The sequence below is a fragment of the Cydia pomonella genome, chromosome 24, assembly GCF_033807575.1.
Source record: "Cydia pomonella isolate Wapato2018A chromosome 24, ilCydPomo1, whole genome shotgun sequence".
NCBI lineage: Eukaryota > Metazoa > Arthropoda > Insecta > Lepidoptera > Tortricidae > Cydia > Cydia pomonella.
In genome coordinates this window covers 1,746,432-1,770,907 of record NC_084726.1, presented here as the reverse complement: position 1 = coordinate 1,770,907, position 24,476 = coordinate 1,746,432, and the positions used below count along the sequence as shown (strand labels likewise).

Genomic DNA, 24,476 nt, shown 5'->3' with positions numbered 1-24,476 from the left:
TTTAAGTTGACTACAGAGTATCGAAATTAATCTTATAATTGAGTTCGGAACCCATACATGAAAAGTACCCAATTACAGTTAGGTATACGAAATCTTCATTCAACTATTACAGTTGACGATTAGAAAAATATTTTACTAAATTATTTGCAGGTCTAAGGGCCTCTTTCACAATGTCCAAGTAACCTATTGAATAGCTGATTAACAAATAAATTAACTGCCAGATAAAACTACCTTCAGTTGTAAAGGTCTTTATCTACCATTTGAAGATTGTGAAACGCCAACGATGACTTTCTTCGTCAGGTAAGTGGCAAGTAGCTTATTCAGAACTTTACGTGGACATTATGAAACAGCCCCTAAGTATAGGTACGTAATGTTAACTCTCAATGGGGAATGTTACGAATGTCTAATATTATATATATTTTGGGCATTCTTTTACTACAGCCCAACCCCATAAAATGTGCACCGTATAAAATTTCACCCTGTATATAATCTATGTGCTAAACAATACAATAGATTTGCTATTTAAAATCTTTTAAGGTTAAACAATTTAACATGAGACAAATTAGTTTATTTGAAAATTATTTAAAGGACAGTACTTGAGGAGAACAAGTTATTTCACAGGTTTTTATATAATTGTGACGAATGTACATACAGGGTGGTATAGAGAGATTAGAGAGGGTACACTTACGGTTTCTGAGCCGGCAGCGGTTACCAACTCCTGTAGGGCTCGTACTGATAATGCCTGAAATAAATAAATAAACAATTATATAATTTTTTTTTTTTTTTTTTTTTTTATATAGCCTATATTGTGTCCCACTGCTGGGCAAAGGCCTCCCCTGTTTTCCGCCACTCGTCACGGCTTTGTGCATGCTCCCGCCAGTCGTTACGAAATGAGTCCAGGTCGTCTCGCCATCTCGTTTTTGGCCTTCCTCTGCCTCGGGTGATCTGTGGTGCCCATTCGGTCGCTATTTTGGCCCATCTGTCCGGGTGCATCCTACAGATGTGCCCCGCCCAATCCCATTTGAGCTTGGCGGCCTTCACACCCACATCTGCGATACCTGTTTTGGAGCGCAGCTCTGTGTTCCTTATCCGATCGATTCTACGGACTATATAATAATAACATAAAATACTTTTTTGGAAAAAAAATCATTTTAATTAGAATTACAAGCTTTTATCGCTGACTGTACTTTTTTTTAGACAGGCGACTAATACTCATCGAGCTAACTAATTCTAAAAACCCCAAACACAATTAGGTTGCGTTGTTTTATCACAGAGTTCCTATGGCCACCTTCTGTCTCCATCATCAGATCAGCTCGATGCTACCATAATATTGCATTGTCACCCGACTTACATATGCATGCAAAATTTCAGCTCAATCGGATACCGGGAAGTGGATCAAATTTAACTTGCAAGATTTTTGACGACCGGTTTGGCCTAGTGGGTAGTGCCCTGCCTACGAAGCTGATGGTCCCGGGTTCAAATCCTGGTAAGGGCATTTATTCGTTTGATGAGCATGGATATTTGTTCCTGAGTCATGGGTGTTTTCTATGTATTTAAGTATTTATATATTATGTATATCGTAGTCTAAGTACCCTCAACACAAGCCTTATTGAGCTTACTGTGGGACTTAGTCAATTTGTGTAATAATGTCCTATAATATTTATTTATTTATTTGATTACAGACCGACAGACAGACAATGGGACAGGTGAAACAAAATAAAACCTTGGAAAAAAAAACAATTCTAATATAATAATATAAAAAAACACAAAATGTGATCAACATATACGCAGAACCGGACGCTGGTTGCACCAAATCAACTCTCATCATAAAAAACGTTCGCCGAATTTATGTTTATGGCAGTACCTATGGGAAATTTTATAGGACGTACTCTAAGAAGTACAATTCGCAAGGACTTCCGATTCGAGCGCCATGTTGAGATATTTTGATACATGATTAATTCCATTGTTTTTTGCTCATTAATATTGTTTAAAGTGTAATATCTATAGCTTATTATACAGTAAACTAATGTGATAATTGTGCAGTGAGAATTAATCTTGAGACGCGTTTAGCTACTATGGAGTTTCAGGCATACATAGGCTACGGAGACTGCTTACCATCAGGCGGGCCGTATGCTTGTTTGCCACCGACATAGTATAAATATAAAAAACTACCATTTTGGAGTCAACGGCCGGTAGTCCACGAGCTACTTGTAAAGTCCAGCTATCGATTTTAGTAGCAATCATCGTAAACTGTCTTGAACTAACCGTAATTTTAGTCATAGTTAAAGCTCCTAATAACTTAATATTGGCGAAATAACCCACTGGACTAGCGCCATAATTTTAAAAGAACGAATGAATGAATACCTACAATTCGCAATGGTTCAGATTTTCAAAATTGCACAATTGAAGTTCTAAGTTGAAGTTTTGCATACTTAGCCCGAGTTTTCCTATGACATAAACCATAATTTGCATTAATCAGTTGCAGTTGGAAAAGTTTCGTTTAGTTTCAAAGAATACTTCTCTAACTTTCTAGTTTTGAGACAAATTTGTTGGTAAACTTTTCGTGATATTCTCAAAGAAACGGTGAACATTTTGACATACCTGCCACCCTCATTCTCAAATGTACCTATAGACCGCGGGCCATCATAATTCGTCAGTCATCGCCTCCCGGCTGATACTTTGTCAGATGATAGTCAGCCGGTCGTATCACGGTGGAAAGACCGTCAGCTGTAAAATGAACATGTCAAAAAATACGCGCCTTACCACTTTATGTCCGCCAAGTATGCGTAATGTGTGAATTGCGTAATCCATTTATAGCGTTTCACCTGATGAAATGCTACATGCAAAGTTTCATGATTTGTTTGCTATCATAAAAAGGTAGAGCGCTTATTTTTTACATGTTTATGCGACCAGCTGACGATTTATTAAATTAACAATAGCATCTGAACTATCATCTGACAAAGTATTGAACGGGAGGCGACGACAATTTTTTTTACGTGTTTCGGTGGGTGCCATTACTCAACCTACCAACGGAGCGGCAGCTGACGTCCACGAGGGTTCATCATACGTAGCCGTTAACCACTATACGAGTTTTCGCCCGGGAGGCGATTGGTCATGGAAATCTGTCCCTGGCTCGCGGTCTACTACTTGGTGATGAACTCGTGCTGCGATAGATCACGTAAAACATTTAAGGTGCGACCAGACGGCAACTTAAAAAACGGTCACGATACGGAATCGCAGTGACGCGTCGTATGCGTACCGTTTTTGACGCATGCTCCCCACACCACTGCTTAAAATACGCTGACGTACCGTAAATTGATCTGCGTAAAAATCGCAAAAAAATATTACACGGAGATCTTATGGCAGACACCACACCGGTGACTTAAAAGACGCAACTGTTTTGCGAACAAAAAAGATTCGCGTGAAGCACGTCACTGCGATTCCGTACCGTCACCGTTTTTTAAGCAGCGGTGTGGGGAGCATGCGTCAAAAACGGTACGCATACGACGCGTCACTGCGATTCCGTATCGTGACCGTTTTTTTAAGCTGCGGTCTGGTCGCACCTTTATGCTGACGGCGTTTTAAAACAGTGACGTTTACCGATATATTCAGTACCCCTAGTGTAAATTTGATCGACATCATAACGTGACGAACGCGTTTGCGTTAAGTCTCATTTTGTATGGGTTTTTGAACAGCGCGCCAAGCGGGACGTTTTGGAAAGTCAAAAATCTCATACAAAATGACACTTAACGCAAACGCGTACGTAACGTTTCGCTGTCGAAAATATTTACACTAGGGGTACAGAACAAAACCGAAGCACTCACCTCACGTCTCTGTTTTAAATGGTTTCTACTCCTTCCCAATTTAAACAATGTCTCTCTGATTTGCTGCTTTCATCATTCTTTTGTTTCTCTATCGTAATTATTCACTGGTATTGTCATTTGGCTTCTACCTACTATTTGGGTAACGTTCTCGAGGAAATAATGCCGGTTGCCGAAACCCTCGACAAACTAATCATAAAACCAATGGGGTCAACAAAGTATGTAAAGAGACTCGTTAGGTGGCTGATTCAAAGGTCTGATGCAGAAGGCGGTAGTCTTAGACACAACGTGGATAGTCCGGCGGTTCCTCTCCTTGCCCTGACCACCAGCAGCTTGGGCACTGTCCCCCTGCCAGCGGCACCCTAGGTTAGGTTTTGATGTGTTTTTTGTTGGGATGTTTGCTAACCTGTTCTATGACGAACACACACTGCGACAAGTCAGGTGGTATGTTCTTATCAGCGATGTTCTCTAGAAAACAGTGCCGGTTGCCGAAGCCCTCGGCCGCCAGGCATACGCGTTCGCCGGTGGCCGTGCAGGACAGGCACACCATGTCTTCCTGCAAAGAAAAGGGTTACATATTAAAGAAAAAATAGCTATATGTTTTACAACGCAGAGCACGCAGAGAAGATGGCCGATGGGGTCGAAAAGTGCTCGAGTGGAGACCACGGACTAGCAAGCGCAGCGTAGGACGACCACTCACAAGATGGACAGATGACCTTATTAAGGTTTCCGGAAGACGCTGGATGTGGGTCGCTTCGAACCGGTACATGTAGAGGTCCAAGGAGGAGGCCTATGTTCAGTAGTGGACGTCTTATGGCTGAGATGATGATGATGATGTTTTACAAGGAGGCAAAGTTGTTGTTTAACACCTCAAGCGAGCAAGTGAAAGATTCCAAAATTGAACCAACATCGTAGCAAGTGGTACGAAAAGTAGACCCTTGAGTGTTGTGAGGGTTTCAAGGCACGGGTTTTTAAAACTTTGCTACCTAGTGGAACACATTTTTTTTACCATACTAACACCAAGAAAATACTAATTGTAAAACATTCCAAAACAAATCCAAATTAACGTTATTAAATAAGGCCCCTTACGCATTGGCAGAACAACAGCGTTGCAAGTTGCCTCGTTGGCGAATAGCAACAATATGCTGAGACAGGGTCTTTTCCCCTACTGCACACATTGCTGGACCCAAGTGTGTAATTTTCTGGTTTTAACGTTACATAATTTTATGTTGTTCTTCTTATTGTCTTATTTTTTCATCTTCTTGTCCTATGTACAGCTGTAGTGAACAATCCCATCGTATTTTCACAGAAACACACGAACGTGTCATGCCATTTCCGTCAGTCCCAGTACAAAAGTACTGAGGTTGACTGAAGTAGCAGGACAAATACGAACGTTTCCCAGAAAATACGATGGGAAAAGATTGTTCACTACATCTGTACGTGTGCTTTATGGAATAAATGTATTTTATTTCTTTCAAACATTCATTATTCAAAATCATCACTTAAAATTCAATACAATCATAGAGAAACAACTCAAAATTTGCATCTAACTATAACTTTCGTTCCCACTCTTGTGAGTAAAATACAGAGGCTTAACGTGGAAAAAACTTTAACCTAAAGAAATATTCGTTTATAACTCTATCGTTTTAATAGAGTTACCCTCGCTATTGTGGATAAACGGCAAAATGAAAGCGGCCAGTGAGTGAATGGGACCGGTAATTGGACACCGGCGGCAGGGGTGACACTGATGACTTTTTGTATTTTTGCTGAATAAGGCCAAACCTGGGCGTTAAAATTGAATCCTCTGGGCCTTGTTAATACATATAAAAATAGATTTAAACTTTGTATGAAATGAATATATAAATATTTCACTAAAACATTTTTATATTATTTTTAAATACTTATCGAAAATATTTATTACGTACAAAAAATATTATTACACCAGTTTTTTTTTCTGTAGGTTAAGTTATATTTTAAGATTTGTCAGGTCCATCCTGTACTTTATAATGTTGTTATTATACGTAAACATCTTGTAATGCTATAGTTGGCATTCAATAAATGATAAGATATGTTGTATAAAAAATTATAAACCGTCTTTAGCCCACATCGACATTTTTAAAGTTTTTAACAAGTAATTTTAATAATAATTAAATATTTTCCCGCCAAACATTGCCTGTGAATTTGTGAAAATATAGTTTTGAAAGGTATATGTAATAGGCCACCTCTTTATTTCATATTTGTCTATTGCAAAGTTATCTAGTGACCTATGTATTACTAAAATTTAATAACATAGACAATGTTAGGGAGTCAATCGTCAATTCAGTCAATCAAAAGTCAATAGTCAATTAAGTCACGCGCAGAAAAAGTATTCTTCTATTCCTAAAAGTTTGCCGCCGACACATCAAAACTTACAAAAACTAGTGCAATTTTGATTACTTAGTCAAAAATCTTCTTCTTTGCCACGGTTCATGGGAGCCTGGGGTCCGCTTGACAACTAATCCCAAGATTTGGCGTAGGTACTAGTTTTTACGAAAGCGACTGCCATCTGACCTTCCAACCCAGAGGGTGAACTATGCCTTGTTGGGATTAGTCCGGTTTCCTAACGATGTTTCCTTCACCGAAAAGCGACTAGTAAATCAAATGATATTTCGTACGTAAGTTCCGAAAAACTCATCGGTAAGAGCCGGGGTTTGAATCCGCTACCTCCGGATTGCAAGTCGCACGCTCTTACCGCTAGGCCACCAGCTATGATTAGTCAAAAATAAAGAAGCAAAATACATTGGAATGGGAGACTTTTTTATGGCCTCTGGGCAGCTAGAGTTTACGAGCATCTCAGCCTAATTGTATGGTTGCGACTTACATCGCCTGCCAATGATATCAGCGTAGTTTTCTACTTGGTTAGGTTACCAATTCTTAATTTTAGGGAATATAAAAGAAGATGACAATTTATATCTGCGTAAAGAAAAAACTTTAAAGTTGCCAACCCTATGAATAGAAGAAAATCATCTTTTGAAGTGAAATAGAATTGCGCTCAATCTCAAGTTGCTTTTTGTGTGACTTGCAATTAAGAGGAGCCTTGGACTTTGCCTTCCTTTGAAAATAAGCCTTATTTATAAAAGGGTAAGGTTTACAATCAATTGATTGAATAGTGGTTATTTTCAAAGGGAGTTCTTGTAAGAAAGTTTTTTTAAGCGGTTATAAGTGAACAGTGTACAGTCGACCAAACCAAATTTCGGTATTTTTCTTATAATTTGATTTGTATAGATACATACAAAAATACCTACATCTACGTGAAAATACTTAAGTGTTTCTGAATTTTCATGTCATGGCTTGAAACTTAAGAAGTGCCCTTGTTCTACGAGTATGAAACATTAAAATACAAATACAAAATTCGCCCATTTTTTAAATAGGAGATTATTGTAACACCTCTAACTGCTTACCATCAGGCAGGCAGGGGAGCCTGGGGTCCGCTTGACAACTAATCCCAAGATTTGACGTAGTCACTAGTTTTTACGAAAGCGATTGTCATCTTACCTTCCAACCCAGAGGCCTTGTTGGGATTAGTCCGGTTTCCACACGATGTTTTCCTTCACCGAAAAGCGACTGGTAAATATCAAATGATATTTCGTAAATAAGTTCCGAAAAACTCATTGGTACGGTACGAGCCGGGGTTTGAACCCGCGACCTCCGGATTGCAAATTTGCAAGTCGCACGCTCTTACCGCTAGGCCACCAGTGTTTCAATTTTTATGATTACTTAAATGATTCTTTATTTATTTTTGCAGTAAATATGGTGCTACTTTACCGCACTAGTGCGAAAATGAGCATATTACGTTACTATGTTTTTTTTTTTTTTTTTATAACGATAGGCAAGCGTTTGACCACGATCTCACCTGATGGTAAGTGATGTCGAACATTTAAAGGGCCGTATGTACTGTAAAACGTTGTACGATACATGTGTGAATATGTAATGTACTATTAAGGCAAGTAAGGCTTTATTAGATTTTTTATTAGCAGGCCTAACATTTAATGTATCATTTATTTGACATATTAAAAATAGCTGAGATTTTTGTATATGTATCCCATCTTCCATGTCTTGTTTCCCGGCCTTTTCTACCCCACCGCCGCCGCCGTGTTTTTTTTCTACCCCATTTGGATTTAAATTGTATTAAGTAAGTTTAGTATTTAAAATTATTCATTCATTCACACATTATACAGTGCGTTGGTTTCGACTGTAATGTTGTATATGTGTTGTTTCCAAGCAAAAGGTCTCCATTTATTCGTATAAGATGCAGGCAAACCTCGTCTGCGACAAAGTGGGACCTTTTACTAGAATTCGACGCATATTATGTTTGAAATAAAATAAATATAATTGCAGATCCCAGGGCTTAGGTTTGGAATTTTTAGTACCAGGGGTTCAGATACCTGGCTCGTTCATCTATAGTTAGCTGACATTTCCTGACGAAGTGTGGCAGCATTCTTAACTAAATGTCAGTGTGGCTGCCAAACCCCAGCCGGTTATATATAGTAGCTGACAACAGTACCCCTAGTGTAAATTTAATCGACATCATAACGTGTCGAACGCGTTTGCGTTAAGTCTCATTTTGTATAGGATTTTGAGTTTCCAAAACGTCCCGCTTGGCGCGCTCTTTCTAAATCTAATACAAAATGAGACTAAACGCAAACGCGTACGTCACGTTTCGAAATCGAATTTGTTTACACTAGGGGTACTGATCCGTTGTCAAGGGTTCATTGTTCTTTAGAATTATAATCAGAGGCCAAAATTATTGTGGCATTTTTGAACTGTCATAGGCTTGTCATTTATCGACTATCGATATACATACCTATATCGATACAATGTAGAGCACAACATATTAAAAATTTAATATAGTGAGAAGAACATTTGACTGTAAAAGGAGTAATTTAACCAGTACCCCTAGTGTAAATATTTTCGACAGCGAAACGTGACGTACGCGTTTGCGTTAAGTGTCATTTTGTATGAGATTTTTGACTTTCCAAAACGTCCCGCTTGGCGCGCTGTTCAAAAACCCATACAAAATGAGACTTAACGCAAACGCGTACGTCACGTTTCGCTATCGACTAAATTTACACTAGGGGTACTGATAAAATGAAAAAAATGACTATTTTTTTCAAAAGAAACTAAACCTTCTTTAATATGTTTTGTTCCATGTAATTAGTTTATGTAGCTTTAGATACCACAGTTAAAAAAATACAGCGAATTAAAAAAAATCATACGAAACTTGTTTTTTTGCACTATTTCTTTTAGTTTATAAACTGGAGCTATATAAACTAATTAGGCCTAATTACAGAATACAAAATATCGGTCAGCCCTCTGGTCACCAGTAGCCTCTAGAAAGCGTTTTGGCAGCTCCTTACTTCCTATAGATACGACATGCGCTAGGCCTCCACGACCCCAGGATTACCACCCCAAACGCCGCAAATATGTAGCTACTACCGAGGGTAACATACTTGCCACGTTTTGGACAAAGAGGTTGACATACTTTTGGCCGCCAAAAATTTAAATTGGTGAACTTACCGTACGCAAGAATGAAACATCATCTTGCTCACTTGCTCCTCCCTCCGCTTCCGCCATTTTGTTTATTCACGTTCAACTGTCAGAAATGCTGCAGCATCGCCCACACACCATATCTGAAAAGATACAAACATGTATTAGCCTTTGATTGGGTAAAAATTCTACAGAAAAAATGCTACATGAAAAACTGCTACCTACGAAATATGACGGTGAAAAAAACTCTACGTTAAAAACCGTTAAACCTCAAAAGCGTAGCATGTTACAATGTTAAACACGTCACCATGACTAATTTTGTTTTTTGCTTTTAGCTAGTCAAATAACATGATAAAATAACTTTAGAATAAATAAAAAACATACTAATGTCATTTGTAAGAATTGTGAAAGTTTATAATTTTCTCCTATTTGGTTATGTTTTTTTATTTGTGTTTTTACAACTATTAAACACAAATTTTATTAAGCTGTATTAAAATACCTATAGAAACTTTATTTAAATTGTTACTGACTATAATTAACAAAATAATATGAGGTTTTTTAAATATTATTTCATTGTTTTGTTTTCTGCCTACATTTAACATATTTGCATTACAAAACCATTTGCACTGCGAGTACAAATACTAAAGAAACTAAGAGTACTAAAGAAAAGTGAATACGAAATATGACGGTGAAAAATATCTATGTGAAAAACCGTTAAAAATATTGAACACATCACCAAGGCTAATTTTGTGTTTTGCTTTTAGCTAATCGAATAACATGATAAAATAACTTAAGAATAGAATGGAAATATATATTTACATAATCAATTACAATAGCTAAAAAAAAAAAAAAAAAAAAAATAAGAATAAAAAAAGCATATTAATGTCATTTGTAAGAATTGTGATAAGTTACTAATACAATAAAATACAATACTCTTTATTGCACATCTCACATAGTTGACAATAATTATTGTACAGAAACAAACAAAGACGATTTGGTAGAGGTAACAACAGGCGGTCTTATCGCTTAAGAGCGATCTCTTCCAGACAACCTTTGGGTATCGGAGACAATAAAATTAGAATAAAACGTATTACAGTAGGTGGCACAAAGAAAAACAACAAAAAAATAATAATAATTAAAAGTCGAATAGCATATAACCAAATAACACAAGAAATTGATATGAATAAACATACTTAAATACGTCTAACCATAAACATACATAGACATACATACATAACAAATATTTACTAATTTTTTACTCATTTGGTTATGTTTTTTTATTTGTGCTTTTTCTATTCTCTACAATCAAAACAGATATCGATCCTGAATACAACTATTAAACACAAATTTTATTAAGCTGAATTAAAATACCTACAGAAACTTTTTTTTAAAAGTTACTGACTATAATTAACAAAATAATATGAGGCTTTTAAAATATTATTTCATTGTTTTGTTTTCTGCCTACATTTCACATATTTGCATTACAAAACCATTTGCACTGCGAGTACAAATACAGGCTAAGCCCAAATTCCTTTGTCGTCACGCGAGGCTTGTAAAAGACATGATTTAATTATGAAAATGCCCTTGGTCAGAATGACACGCTTTATTGCCCCCCTGAGAAATAAATAAATATTTGACGACCGGTCTGGCCTAGTGGGTAGTGAGCCTGCCTATGAAGCCGATTTTTCGAGTCCCGGAAAGGGCATTTATTTGTGCGATGAACACAGATATTTGATCCTGAAAAATGGGTTTTTTATATGTATATACGTATGTATATATCGTCGCTCGGTACCCATAGTACAAGCTTTGATGGTTTGGGACTAGGTTGAAGATGTCCCCTAATATTTATTTAAGTATATTTATTTCTTAAAGATAAAGATAGTTTATTATTTAAATAGGCATATAACAAATGCGCTTATGAACGACAAATAATGCTACACCGGCTCTAACCCTACACCTCTGACCCGAGAAGATTTAAATCCCACCTCTTTGTAATATGAATACGGTTGAATAGTAAGTAGTGTTGATTAACCTTAAAACTCAAGTACTTTAAGACTCGACTATGTTTTTGAGACCAATATAATGATACTTGTTAGAGACCCGAGTTTTTTTGTAGAAATTTGAGAGAACTCTTAACTTTTTATGTATGGTACCGGGTATGTCTTTAAACTACGTCCAAAAGAGAGGTATGGGTACTGTGAATGTCATCTCGCTTTGTGTGGTAGGGCACAGCACAGCGGATGTCATTCCATATCTAGAGCAGAGCCCAACCTTACAAAAAACCGCAGCCAAATAACACTAGACCCTACTCATAGTGTCGTGTTCCTGCCGGTGAGTAAGGTTGCGAGCTCAACGAGGGTGCGGAGTGTTAGGGTCGGCAACGCGTATGCAACACCTCTAGAATTGCAGGCTACGGAGACTGCAGTGGCAGCATGGTTCCATTTTTATCGCTTGTCACTATTCCCGTCACTTTCGCACTTACATACTTGTTAGAACGTGACAGGCATGGTGATAAATGACAAAGAGCCGACCATCTTAGCCTTACTGCTTACGATCAGGCAGGCCGTATGCTTTGCCACCGACGTAGTATAAAAAACGAGTTAAGAAAGTTTAAATAAATATATTATGAGGCCATTCTCACCGAACATTTTGAATACTTCTTTCTTTCACAGTACACGGTTTAAGAGCGCCGCCGTGCAGAGACGGCGGCGCGCGCGCAGCTACTGTAAGAACTTAGGACGTGTTTAGACGCCCTAGATCATAAATAATTCTAGCAGGCTTCCGCTAGGGCTGGGCTATTAGTGTGTTGGCCAGGGATCAATCAAATGGTACACAGCTCGTATATTAACTAGGTTCAGTCTGCGATTTCCTCCACGTACAAGTTAGGTAAGGCCCTCAGCACACGTAGCGTAAGCGTAAGAGACGCGTAAGCGTATTGTAATACGCGCGTAGAACAAGAGCACTACGACCACGTACAAGTTCAAAGAAGTCCACACACGACGCGTCGTCGTAGCGTAGCGTATGAGATTTATTTCGTCACTGGCGTAAAAAACAAAACTTCTGACATAATTCACATATCAAACAATAAAAATCTAACAGTTTTTAATGATTCACTGTTAGTTTCACTAGACTTCAATCGACCGGCATATAAAAGGTAAATAATAAACGGGATATATAAGTAAGGTAAACAATATAAAAGGTAATCAATTTATATCCCGGTAGATTTAAGTCGAACAAAAAATCTTCTTCATCTGCCGAGAAAATAAGATCGTCGATACATCCGCCGAAGACATCTGACGCCAGTGACGCCATGATTTCAACGGATGAGATTTCACTTATAAAACGATTACGCTTACGCGACGCGTACGCGACGCGTGGTGCCCAGAACTATACGTGTCTCGTACTCGTTTTTATGATACGCTTACGCTTACTACGCCTCGTATCTTGAGGGCCTTAATTGCCAAAATGGGGTACCATTTAAACTCTTCGTCACTGTGACTAAATTTACACCCAGAATGCACTACCCGTTCAATTGTGTAAATACGAGTACTGTCCTGCTACTCAAGGTTGCCTGGAAGAGATCCCTGTTAAGAATTGCTAACTTAAGCTGCTTTTGAATGATTTAAAATGTTTTACTTATGTATAGTACACACCCCTATAATGGAACAGGCACCAGTAATGGAATGGTATAGACAAATCCTGTAAAACAAGTATTTACCATCAATTTTTAATCGCTGGTAAATTTTACCATAAACAAGAGCCAAATAGCTGCTTAAGTTAAATTTTTCATTGATATTTGTTATTTTGAAAATGAATGGCGCCATATATTCCATGACTGGAGCAAAAAACCAGTTTTAATTGGTTAATAATATTGAAACCAATTGCAGTAGCTTTCTTTAAATATATAGAAAACATAAAGGACGAATTGGACATACAACTTTTAAAGCGTAAAGCGGTAGAAATTTTACAGGTGTCGGTGAAATAACAAAAACTCTCCTATCCTATAAAATTTTATGGCGTATGATTACTTCCCAAAAAAAAATTCCTAAATTCATTTGCTAAAATTATCATATGGAATAACGTTTCGCATAAAATATACTATCGTTTACGTACCTATAGGTAGAAATAATTCACCCAAAAGATGATGGTAACATCATCTTTTTGGCTGAGATGAATACCGTGAAATTTATATCCCGTTTCATCGCTAATGCGTCGCGACTCTTTGAGAGGCGTTTTGACGATTAATATTAAGCGGAGTGTACTTTGACATTAATTATTTGTGTGTCTTTCCCATCACGGTTTAATTGTGGTCCGGACGTTTGGAAGGCGAGCGCGGAGCCGAAGCCAGTACGTAGAGGCCCTTTTGACACTGCCCTTGCCCGTGTCATGGGACGCACGCAGAGGCGGCACCCGCCAAGTAAGGACTATTTATGAGTTGATGGAATTTAAAATAAACTGGGCTATTGGGTGTAAGCGATGGACTAAAAAACACTGGGCTATAGGATAAAAAAAACCCGGTCAAGTGCGAGTTCGTTTTACTCGCGCACCGAGGGTTCCGTACAAACTTTGAATTATCTCGTGTAGGTAACTATAAAGGCGAAAGACTTTTGATCAGAAGTACCTATACTAAGTATAATTGTATACGACGCCATCTATCGGCTAATTTGCGCGATGTATGCACGTATGTTGGTTTTTCGAGGATAATTCTCTATTATGTAAACCGATTTCTTTTATTTGAAAAAGGTGTCTTTAATGTTATCTTATAGCAAATTCCAGTGTAATAAACATATTTATAGCAGAAAAAATGAATTCGGAAATATTTTATGAACCGTGATAGTTAGACAGTTGAAATTTTAGTTGTATTTCTGTTGCCGCTATAATAACAAAGACTAAAAAAATAAACTAAATAGTGGGGCTCCCATACAACAAACGTGATTTTTTGCCGTTTTTCGCGTAATGGTACGGAACCCTTCGTGCGCGAGTCCGTCTCGCACTAGGCCGGGTTTTTAAAACATATTACAATTTAGCTAGGTGTTTATTAGTTTCTGATTTTTCCCTTCCTGACCTAATTGGATTAAACACTGTATAACAGACAGAACACATGCTATGTGGCTTGCGTGTAAAAACTGGGTGTTGGTTGGTCAGATTAGTTTTCTTTACATCTTTGTCTGAATTAATCTAGATCATTAACCTACTTCATATTAAATAGGAGTTCGAGTATCTTTTAGTTTACTTATAAAAACTATTGGAACTAATAGAACGCTTTTCAAACATTTATAAGGAAGGGGTCTTAGGCCGCTCGCCCACGGCAGCATTTTGTAAACGCGCAACAGCTTCGCTACTAACGCGCGTTAGTCGCATTTTCAACGCGTTACAGAAACGATGCCAACGCGCTTCAGCATCGCTACTAACGCGCGTTAGTCGCATTTGCAACGCGCTACAGAAGCGATGCCAACGCGCTACAGCATCGCTACTAAAGCGCGTTAGTCGCATTTGCAACGCGTTACAGAAACGATGCCAACGCGCAACAGCATCGCTACTAACGCGCGATAGTCGCATTTGCAATGCGTTACAGATGCCAACGCGCAACAGCATCGCTACTAACGCGCGTTAGTCGCATTTGCAACGCGCTACAGAAGCGATGCCAACGCGCTACAGCATCGCTACTAACGCGCGTTAGTCGCATTTGCAATGCGTTACAGAAACGATGCCAACGCGCTACAGCATCGCTACTGTATCGATGTAAACGCGCGACCGTGTCGGACGACATCGGGGAGAGAACGGAGGGAGGGTGAACCGTGACTGGAGAACCGAGCATGCTGTTATAGTCGTTCGATTTGAAGCTGGCCCGGAGCGGCTAATCTTTTGTCTATTGTTAACTAAAACCGCGCGTGCCACTACCTGCAAAAAAAGGGTCATATAATTCTAATTGGCACCTGAGCGCGGGCTAGTCCAACTCTCAAAAAACCAGTGTGGGTGCGCTCTCCGATAAAGCGCCTTTGTTCCGCATATCGAGGACACATTTTAGACTGGTTCGGTAGCGATCGACTCGCTGGCACCCAGTAACCGTATAGGGACCACACAAGATATCACAAATTATTTTTCCATTTGTTCATTTTGAATCTTATTTCAATTTCCATAGGAGTTGTAATTATTTACATAACCGGTTAAAGTTACCCGGCCCCTTTTTTGCAAGTAGTGGCACGCGCGGTTTTAGTTAACAATAGACAAAGGATAAGCCGTTGGGGGCCAGCTACAAATCTAACAACTATACTGAATCGCATTTGCATCGCGACAGAAGCTCGACGGTATCGCGTTTGCATCGCGAATGAATCGTGGTTATGTGGGCGAGGGCACCTAGCTAGCGACCGCATCGCAACTGTATCTATGCGAACGCGCGACAGCATCGTTACTGCATCGCTACAAAAACGCCCGTGGGCGAGCGGCCTTAATAGTTCCTAAAATAAAGCTTTTCACACTGCCCGCACCTCCCCTGTCTTAAAATAAATAAAAATACTTTGCAATAGGCATGACGACAATGACATTAATGATGAATTTTGTAACATAATCTCTTTTGTAAAATGAGCTATTTATAACGCTTAAAAATAGTTATATAGCAATGATAAAAAATATATGACCTCAATTTTTTTTTTATAATTCTAAAGAGGAAAAAAATGGTACAATTTCCTTACATTTTATAAAAACAAATTGTAATGCAACTATACATATACATACAAGCAATATATCACCGACAAAATTGCAATTTCCTTGTTTTCCATACTTCAAGACGGCTTCTCAGTAGTGACGTCACGATTGCTTGCCGTTTTGTTTGGAGGGTTTCTCGAGTAAACTACAATTGTCAGACTGATTATAAATAAATAAATAAATAAATATTATAGGACATTGTTACACAAATTGACTAAGTCCCACAGTAAGCTCAATAAGGCTTGTGTTGAAGGTACTTAGACAACGATATATATAATATATAAATATTAATAAATACTTAAATACATATAAAATACCCATGACTCAGGAACAAATATCCATGCTCATCACACGAACAAATGCCCTTACCAGGATTCGAACCCAGGACCTTCGGCTTCATAGGCAGGGTCACTACCCACTAGGCCAAACCGGTCGTCAAATAATATTTATAATTACTGATTTTTGTATTGGTTTAATGCAATGGGTCCCATATATAGACATTTGATCCTAAAAACAAACCTGTTCGAATGTTACCATAAAAAGAAACATTTATTCTGGTAAAAACCCTGCTTTTACAATATTTTTCTTATAAAATTATTATTATTTCCTTTATTTATCTTTTTCTCTCAGATTAGGCTTTTTACAATATGTATATAAAAGTAAAATATAAAAACACTTACAAAACAATACAAAAGATATAAACACATTATAAAAAACCTAACCTAGGGTGCCGCCAGCAGCGGGGCAGGGCCCAAGCTGCCGGTGGTCAGGGCCGCAGGGAGAGGAACCGCCGGACTATCCGCGCCGTGTCCAAGATCACCGCCTTCTGCATCTGACCCTTGATCCAACCACCTAGCGAGAGTCTCTCAAAATTATTATTATTATTATTATTTACAATTTATTATTATTATTTTTAACTGCAAGACAGTTTGTTGGCAGAGGGAACTCCCTTAAAGACAGATGGGTTAGCTTATTGCCTAGTTAATTAATAAGAAGTACAGTACATCTTATTGCTTATTGTGGTTGCTTAATGGCACGTCAGTGGCAAACAAGCATACGGCGCGCCTGATGGTAAGCAGTTACCGTAGCCTATAGACGCATGCTACACCAGCGATAATTACATGCGCGTGGCAGACCAATAAAAAACCTGTACACTCCTATTTTGAAGAACCCCATACTGTAGCCCCTTGGGAAAACCTCGGCAGGAAGCTCATTCCACAGCCGGAGCGTCCGTGGGAGGAAATTTGTCTTAAACCGCACAGTTAGGCGACCATTTAGGGTCAAGGGTGTGAGGATGAACACCTTGCAGACAGACGGCTTATATCTATACCTATTTATTTAAATAGTATGAACTCCACACTCTCTAAGAATAGCCTTATTTGCCGCTCAGTTAATTACCTACCTAAATACCCAGGGATCTCATTACCCCGCGGTGATCCGTTTTAATCAACCTCCAGTGAAAACAAATTAGTTATATGTGTGTAGTACACGTCTTTGAACAACAGAATACAGAATACAGACTTTATTGGTTAATATAAACATAGTACATTTTACACGTCATAAATCTAAAAACTATTGAGTACTTATCTATGTCCTTATCATTATATATAAGTTACAAAACAAGGAAACAGTAACATTTGTAGGTAGGTTAGGTACTAAAAACCTGTTTTCCAAACGCTGCTGGGTCAATTTCGCACCGGCGCACTCATAAAGTCGGCAATACGATAGTATGCCTGATCTATTAGAAGGGACTTAAGCTTCTATTTGAATATCGCATCGCTGGCAGAGTCTTTGATGACATTAGGTACGGAATTGTAGGCAATGGGTCCCATGACGTCAAGCGATCGTCGAGACTTAGCGAGTCGTTGTTTTGGGATTTGCAACCGTGGTCGCCTTCGCGCCGCGGTGTTGCAAAGTTTTGCGCTAGATTTATAATTATGTATATTTGACCTTACATGCATGCACACAGTCAATATGTATATAGACGGTAACGTTAAGATTTTATGTTTTTTAAACAACGACTGAGCAGGATGGTCAAAAGGTTTTCCATCGATTATACGCAGGGCTCGTTTCTGCATTTTAAACACTCTGTCGCGATCTGCCGCTGTGCACCAGAGATCTACATTATCGTGTTTTAATTTATCGCCAAGCGTTGCGAATTACTACTACTTATTACTTATTATTACGAATACTTTGCACTTGTATCGTAATGTACAATTATACCGGGTGTTTCTTGTAACACGGGCAAATAATTAAATATTTATATTGTACCCCTCAAATGATATAACAGTAACAAATTCGCATCGAGTGGTGATACATTAAAACACGACCGAAAGGAGTGTTCTAAATCGACACGAGTTGCGAATTACCTATTCGTGTTACAGTACAAATGACTTTTTAAAGTTTCGACATAATATATGTATGTACGGAAAGCGCTCATTCCCGCACGCGTGCGAGAAAGTAGCACCATATGTTCTATTATTTTCAATGTACGCTGACATCAGTGTGTTTGACGTTGCTTGTCACAATTTAAACATAACAAAATTTGCAACACATTGCGTCTTAGAATTAAATTTAAAGTGTAATAAAAATAAAAACAAGTCGCTGAACAAATGGCGGTCAGTTTAAGGAGTACAGCTAACAGTTTAATTAGGAGCATTAGCTCCTGTTGCAGGAAACAGTATTTATATATTTTTCAGCGCTTATCAGTTACATATGCTAATGAAAGGCTGGCAGGAGGCGGGAACTGTTTGATTGATGAACGAAGTCTTAATCGGGAAGAATGAATGTCATGAACTGAGCGCTGAGCGATATCCGATGACTCGATGGAATTTAGTTTAGACACGTTAGGGGAAAAACAAAGGACGTTATTGACCAATGAATAATTTAGGCAGATGCCTAGACAATAAAATAATTCTGGAATAAGTAAATGCACGTTCTCGCAAAACAAGTACAGTTTAGGTATAGGTTAACTGGAAGAGATCCTTCTTAGGGATAAGTTCGTATTTTTTTAGCGAAAATTATAAACCTAGAATATATTATGCTGAAGTGATCGACATCAAAATCAAAGTGACTTGTTAAGATTTAGTTAGTGAAAAACGTTTTATCCCGAAATGAAATTTTATAGAATACATACCGTTATTTCGCAAAGATATTTTTCCCTTTCTAACGTTTGGATAGTTTGGAATGGCCAGCCTTCAATTTGGAGATTTACTTTTCCAAGATAAAGCTGCAACGATTTAGATAGCACACGCAATACAAGTGTTATTTATACGTTATAATTTCATAGAAGTTGGACTGCGTGTGTTATCAAAATCGTTGCAGACTTACCTTGGTCTGACTTTTTAAATTTTATATTAAACACTCTCTATATTCATAGGTACTGAAAGTTAATAGCGCAACCAGCCAAGAAATAAAGTGACAGGAACCATTAAAAAATCCGTTTAGTGCCAACGAAACATGGCTTTGAAAGTGATTTTTGGCAACCCTGACTGACCGAATTCACGGGTCACTCGTAAAAACCAAGGAAACTAACCCTATTATCAAGCGAGTTTTAACTTTATCTCTGCGTGAAAAGGAACATGTAGAACGCATTGTAAATATGGCAGATGTACCAAGAAATCAAGGCACTAATCAAGCGAAAGACGACTTTATTACTATGGCATAGAGGCTGTATACAATGCATTGATAATGTGGTGGGTATCTCATTATTTTAATTATGTCCAACCCTATTTAAAAGCTGAATTGCGAAGCGATGTTCCGAAAAAAAGTCACAAAGGAATATATTGGTATTTTGAGCTTTAAGATTTAATGAATAAAATTGAAATTGCAATGACACGCATGGATTTAAGGGTCAAAATTACTTCCTTGTAAACGTCAAGTCATATGCAGAATATGCCTGCACGGCACGCTCGCGTCGCACGCTTTCTTTGAATTATTTATGGCTGAATCTAGGACTGGGATTACATTAGGAATAGGATCTAGGTTTATTTTCTTCACTTAGTGCTCATCCAGTTGCATTTTTATGCATGTCCTTTTTTATAAGACAGATGTAAAAAGTTTACTTATAAGTTACGAAATAAATATTTTTCATTTTCATAAGAAGACCAAATGGATACCGACATCGAGTCGCTAACCAAAACTTCTCGTTGTAGGTACTACCCAAGTGTAGCATTAGTACGGTCGCCAAGCCGCTCCGAGGCCAGATTTAATTGACTCAGCTCGGCCTTACCCACAACCGGTATCAATGTGTTCGGACAGTTCTCCTGATCACCGTACATGCGGTAGTAAAGCGGAAAAATGGTGGAGGGGATAGTAATGACGTCACAAAGATGGCGGCCGGACCTATTCTTTTTGGCGGTGTATCTCGAAAACCACTTAACCGATTTTAATCATCGAGGTGTCAAATAATAGCTTATATTATGGAGATTATTTCCTTTTCTACAAACATTTACGTGAAACCTATAGGAAAAAAAATAATCACAAAAAACAGTTTTTTTATAAAATTATTATTTTTTATTTTGTAAAAATCTCCGTAAATATGAGCATTTCGCAAATTTTGTTTCATATAAAACATATTGCTTCATTATCAAGGAATATAATGAGCCTTAAAACATACAGATCGAGTAATAAACAATGAAGCTACACTCATTTATTTGCGCATGGGTAACGATAACTGGCTTTTACCGGTCGAAACTGTGGTGACTGTTACGATACGTATTGAATGGAATTTATAGAGTATCGGTTTTAATTACTGAAATTATAATTAAAATTATAAAAACCAGACACAATAATGTTACCTTACTTCGACGTTTAGTCTCTTTTTTCGTCTTAATCATAGGTAGGTACATATTTCTTTTTACTTAAAATTTTTATACAGGGTGAACTTTTAACCACCAGTCATACTCTGCGCAGCGACTTTATAGGTCATACTTAACAACTTTTACTATGGGACCAATTCCGAAATCGCGAAAAATATTTTGACTGTCCCATATAAAGGTGCGACCAACTTTACCAGACCAACACTTTTCCAAACTGAGCTACAGCTGTCTGATGAAGTTAAGTACTTAGGACTAACTCTCGACAATAAACTCAATTGGAACAACCACATCAACAAACGGATAGACAAGGCGGGAGTTGTCTTCTGGCAGTGCAGAAGGATGATTGGTAAGAGGTGGGGACTCAACCCGAAAATTACCCTCTGGCTCTATAAGACGATAATCCGCCCCTTACTCTGTTACGGTGCTCTGGTTTGGTGGCCAAGAACAAACCTAGGCAACGTACGAGACAAACTACAAAGACTTCAAAGGCTCGCATGCGCGGCCACCACTGGCTGCACGAGGTCTACCCCGACTGCAGCCATGGAGGTCATGCTAAACCTTCCACCGCTGCACCTACACATACAGCAAGAGGCCAGTCTCTCAGCGGTAAGGTTGCGAACCCTCAAGATATGGTCTAACATCACAGGAGCTCTTCACACAAAATGCCTGGAAAAGGTGTATGACGAATTTCCAGTGCTTAGGTCAGGCACGGATCGGATTCACAAACAAGCTATCTTCGATAAAAGGTACAAAATACAGTTATATGAGGACGACAATCATGAAGGACTCAATCCCCGGGAGCTGAGAATCTTCACTGATGGGTCCAAAACAGACAGCGGATCGGGCTCTGGAACCTTCTCAGAAGACCTGAACATGTCGATCACCACTCTGCTAGGAGCCCATAACTCGGTATTCCAAGCTGAGTGCATGGGCATCATAAACGCGGCGGCTGCCATCATGGCAAGGAAGGTAGTAGGATCCTCCATCCGCATACTCTCCGACAGTAGAGCAGTCTTAATGGCTCTAAATAGCCATATAGTTACATCCAAACTTATACACGAATGCCACGAACGACTAATGGAGGTATGTCATAATAACAAGATCACCCTACAATGGATCAAGGGACACAGTGGATCCCGAGGTAACGATGCTGCGGACGAGCTTGCCAGGCAAGGATCGAATGCGGGGGCGATTGGTCCGGAACCGATTCTTCCGATACCATTTAGCAAGGTACGCTCAATGCTGCTGGCACGTACAGGGAAACTACACACAGAACACTGGCTGAACCAGACTGGATGCAGACAGGCAAAAGAAGCCATGCCTGGCATCAACGGAAAACTCACAAGGGCGCTCCTGCAACTAGGGAAGGTCCGACTGAGTACGGTAACCAGTGTCATAACAGGTCATGGACTATTTAACAAACATCTTTTCACAACAGGTGTCACAGACAGTCCCCTGTGCCGAGGTTGCATGGAGGCAGAAGAAACAGCCTCTCACGTGGTGCTGGAATGCAGCGGAGTGACTCCATACAGGGCTAAACATCTCGGATCTCCGAGAGACCTCCCCGAGGTCCTACTCAACATCAAAGGTTTGATAGGATTCCTCGAGGAGCTGGGCTGGCAGGACTAGCCTACCCCCAACATATCACGCAAAATAGGCGCAAGTCGTCGAGTTGCGGAAAAATCGCCCGAATACAATACAATACAAGGTGCGACCAGACCGCAGCTTAAAAAACGGTCACGATACGGAATCGCAGTGACGCGTCGTATGCGTACCGTTTTTGACGCATGCTCCCCACACCGCTGTTTAAAAAACGGTGACGGTACGGAATCGCAGTGACGTGCTTCACGCGAATCTTTTTTGTTCGCAAAACAGTTGCGTCTTTTACGTCACCGGTACGGTGTCTGCCATAAGATCTCCGTGTAATATTTTTAGCGATTTTTACGCAGTTCAATTTACGGTGCGTCAGCTTATTTTAAGCAGCGGTGTGGCGAGCATGCGTCATGGACCCGGGTACGTCCTTAAACTACGTCCAAAAGAGAGGTATGGGCATTGTGAATGTCATCTCGCTTTGTGTGGTAGGGCACAGCCAGTGGGTGTCATTCCAGATCCAAATTTTCTTGCGTGATTCGGCATTGGTCCCATAATAAAAGTTGTTCAGTATGACCTGTAAAGTCACTGCGCAGAGTATGGCTGGTGGTTAAAATTTCATCTTATACCTATATTCGACACAAGTAGTAAGTACTTACAGACCAACTATGATACACATTTTGCCTGTATAGTGATACATAGTTAATAAATTAATACCTGATTTAAAAAATAAAACAAAAATAACAAATAGCATGTTATTTAATTCAGTAATCACTAATCAGTCTTAAACAATGAACATCATACTTTTAGATTAGACAACAAAATGTATATTTATACTGTGTTTCGACTTGAAAGATTTTACTGCTTTAAAACATAAGACAAACCTACCAACCAAATGTATAAAAAAAATGTTTTTTGTGATTATTATTTTCCTATAGGTTTCACGTAAATGTTTGTAAAAAGGAAATAATCTCCATAATATAAGCTATTAGTTGACACCTCGATGAATACAATCGGTTAAGTGGTTTTCGAGATACACCGCCAAAAAGAATAGGTCCGGACGCCATCTTTGTGACGTCATTACTATCCCCTCCCACCATTTTTCCGCTTTACTACCGCATGTACGGTGATCAGGAGAAACGCCCGAACACATTGATACCGGTTGTGGGTAAGGCCGAGCTGAGTCAATTAAATCTGGCCTCGGAGCGGCTTGGGGACTACTAATAGTAAAAGTTGTTCAGTATGACCTATAAAGTCGCTGCGCAGAGTATGACTGGTGGTAAAAAGTTCACCCTGTATAAAATTTTTAAGTAAAAAGAAATATGTACCTACCTATGATTAAGACGAAAAAAGAGACTAAACGTCGAAGTAAGGTAACATTATTGTGTCTGGTTTTTATAATTGTCATTATAATTTCAGTAATTAAAACCGATACTCTATAAATTCCATTCAATACGTATCGTAACAGTCACCACAGTTTCGACCGGTAAAAGCCAGTTATCGTTACCCATGCGCAAATAAATGAGTGTAGCTTCATTGTTTATTACTCGATCTGTATGTTTTAAGGCTCATTATATTCCTTGATAATGAAGCAATATGTTTTATATTAAACAAAATTTGCGAAATGCTAATATTTACGGAGATTTTTACAAAATAAAAAAAAATAATTTTATAAAAAAACTGTTTTTTGTGATTATTTTTTTTCCTATAGGTTTCACGTAAATGTTTGTAGAAAAGGAAATAATCTCCATAATATAAGCTATTATTTGACACCTCGATGATTAAAGTCGGTTAAGTGGTTTTTGAGATACACCGCCAAAAAGAATAGGTCCGGCCGCCATCTTTGTGACGTCATTACTATCCCCTCCACCATTTTTCCGCTTTACTACCGCATGTACGGTGATCAGGAGAACTGTCCGAACACATTGATACCGGTTGTGGGTAAGGCCGAGCCGAGTCAATTAAATCGTGTTTCTAGAGGGCTTTTGAGATTTGGCGACCGTACTACATAATT

General features: G+C 38.7%; 2 protein-coding genes across 5 annotated transcripts in view; one reads left to right on the top strand and one right to left on the bottom strand.

Annotated features, from left to right (window-relative positions):
* LOC133531045 (uncharacterized) overlaps window positions 1-24,476 on the top strand; it is a 452,747-nt gene that overhangs the window by 162,890 nt on the left and 265,381 nt on the right. The gene's annotated exons all lie outside the window — the stretch shown is intronic.
* The window catches only part of LOC133531030 (ryanodine receptor), a 212,481-nt gene that overhangs the window by 156,665 nt on the left and 31,340 nt on the right, over window positions 1-24,476 (bottom strand). For all 4 annotated transcript variants that reach the window (XM_061869105.1, XM_061869106.1, XM_061869107.1 and 1 more), the window contains exons 2-4: window positions 9,378-9,490; window positions 4,228-4,377; window positions 689-742 (exon numbers count right to left, since the gene is read on the bottom strand). In XM_061869105.1, coding sequence (XP_061725089.1) covers window positions 689-742; window positions 4,228-4,377; window positions 9,378-9,434 — 261 coding nt within the window. In that variant the 5' untranslated portion in view covers window positions 9,435-9,490. The remainder of the gene's footprint in view (window positions 1-688; window positions 743-4,227; window positions 4,378-9,377; window positions 9,491-24,476) is intronic.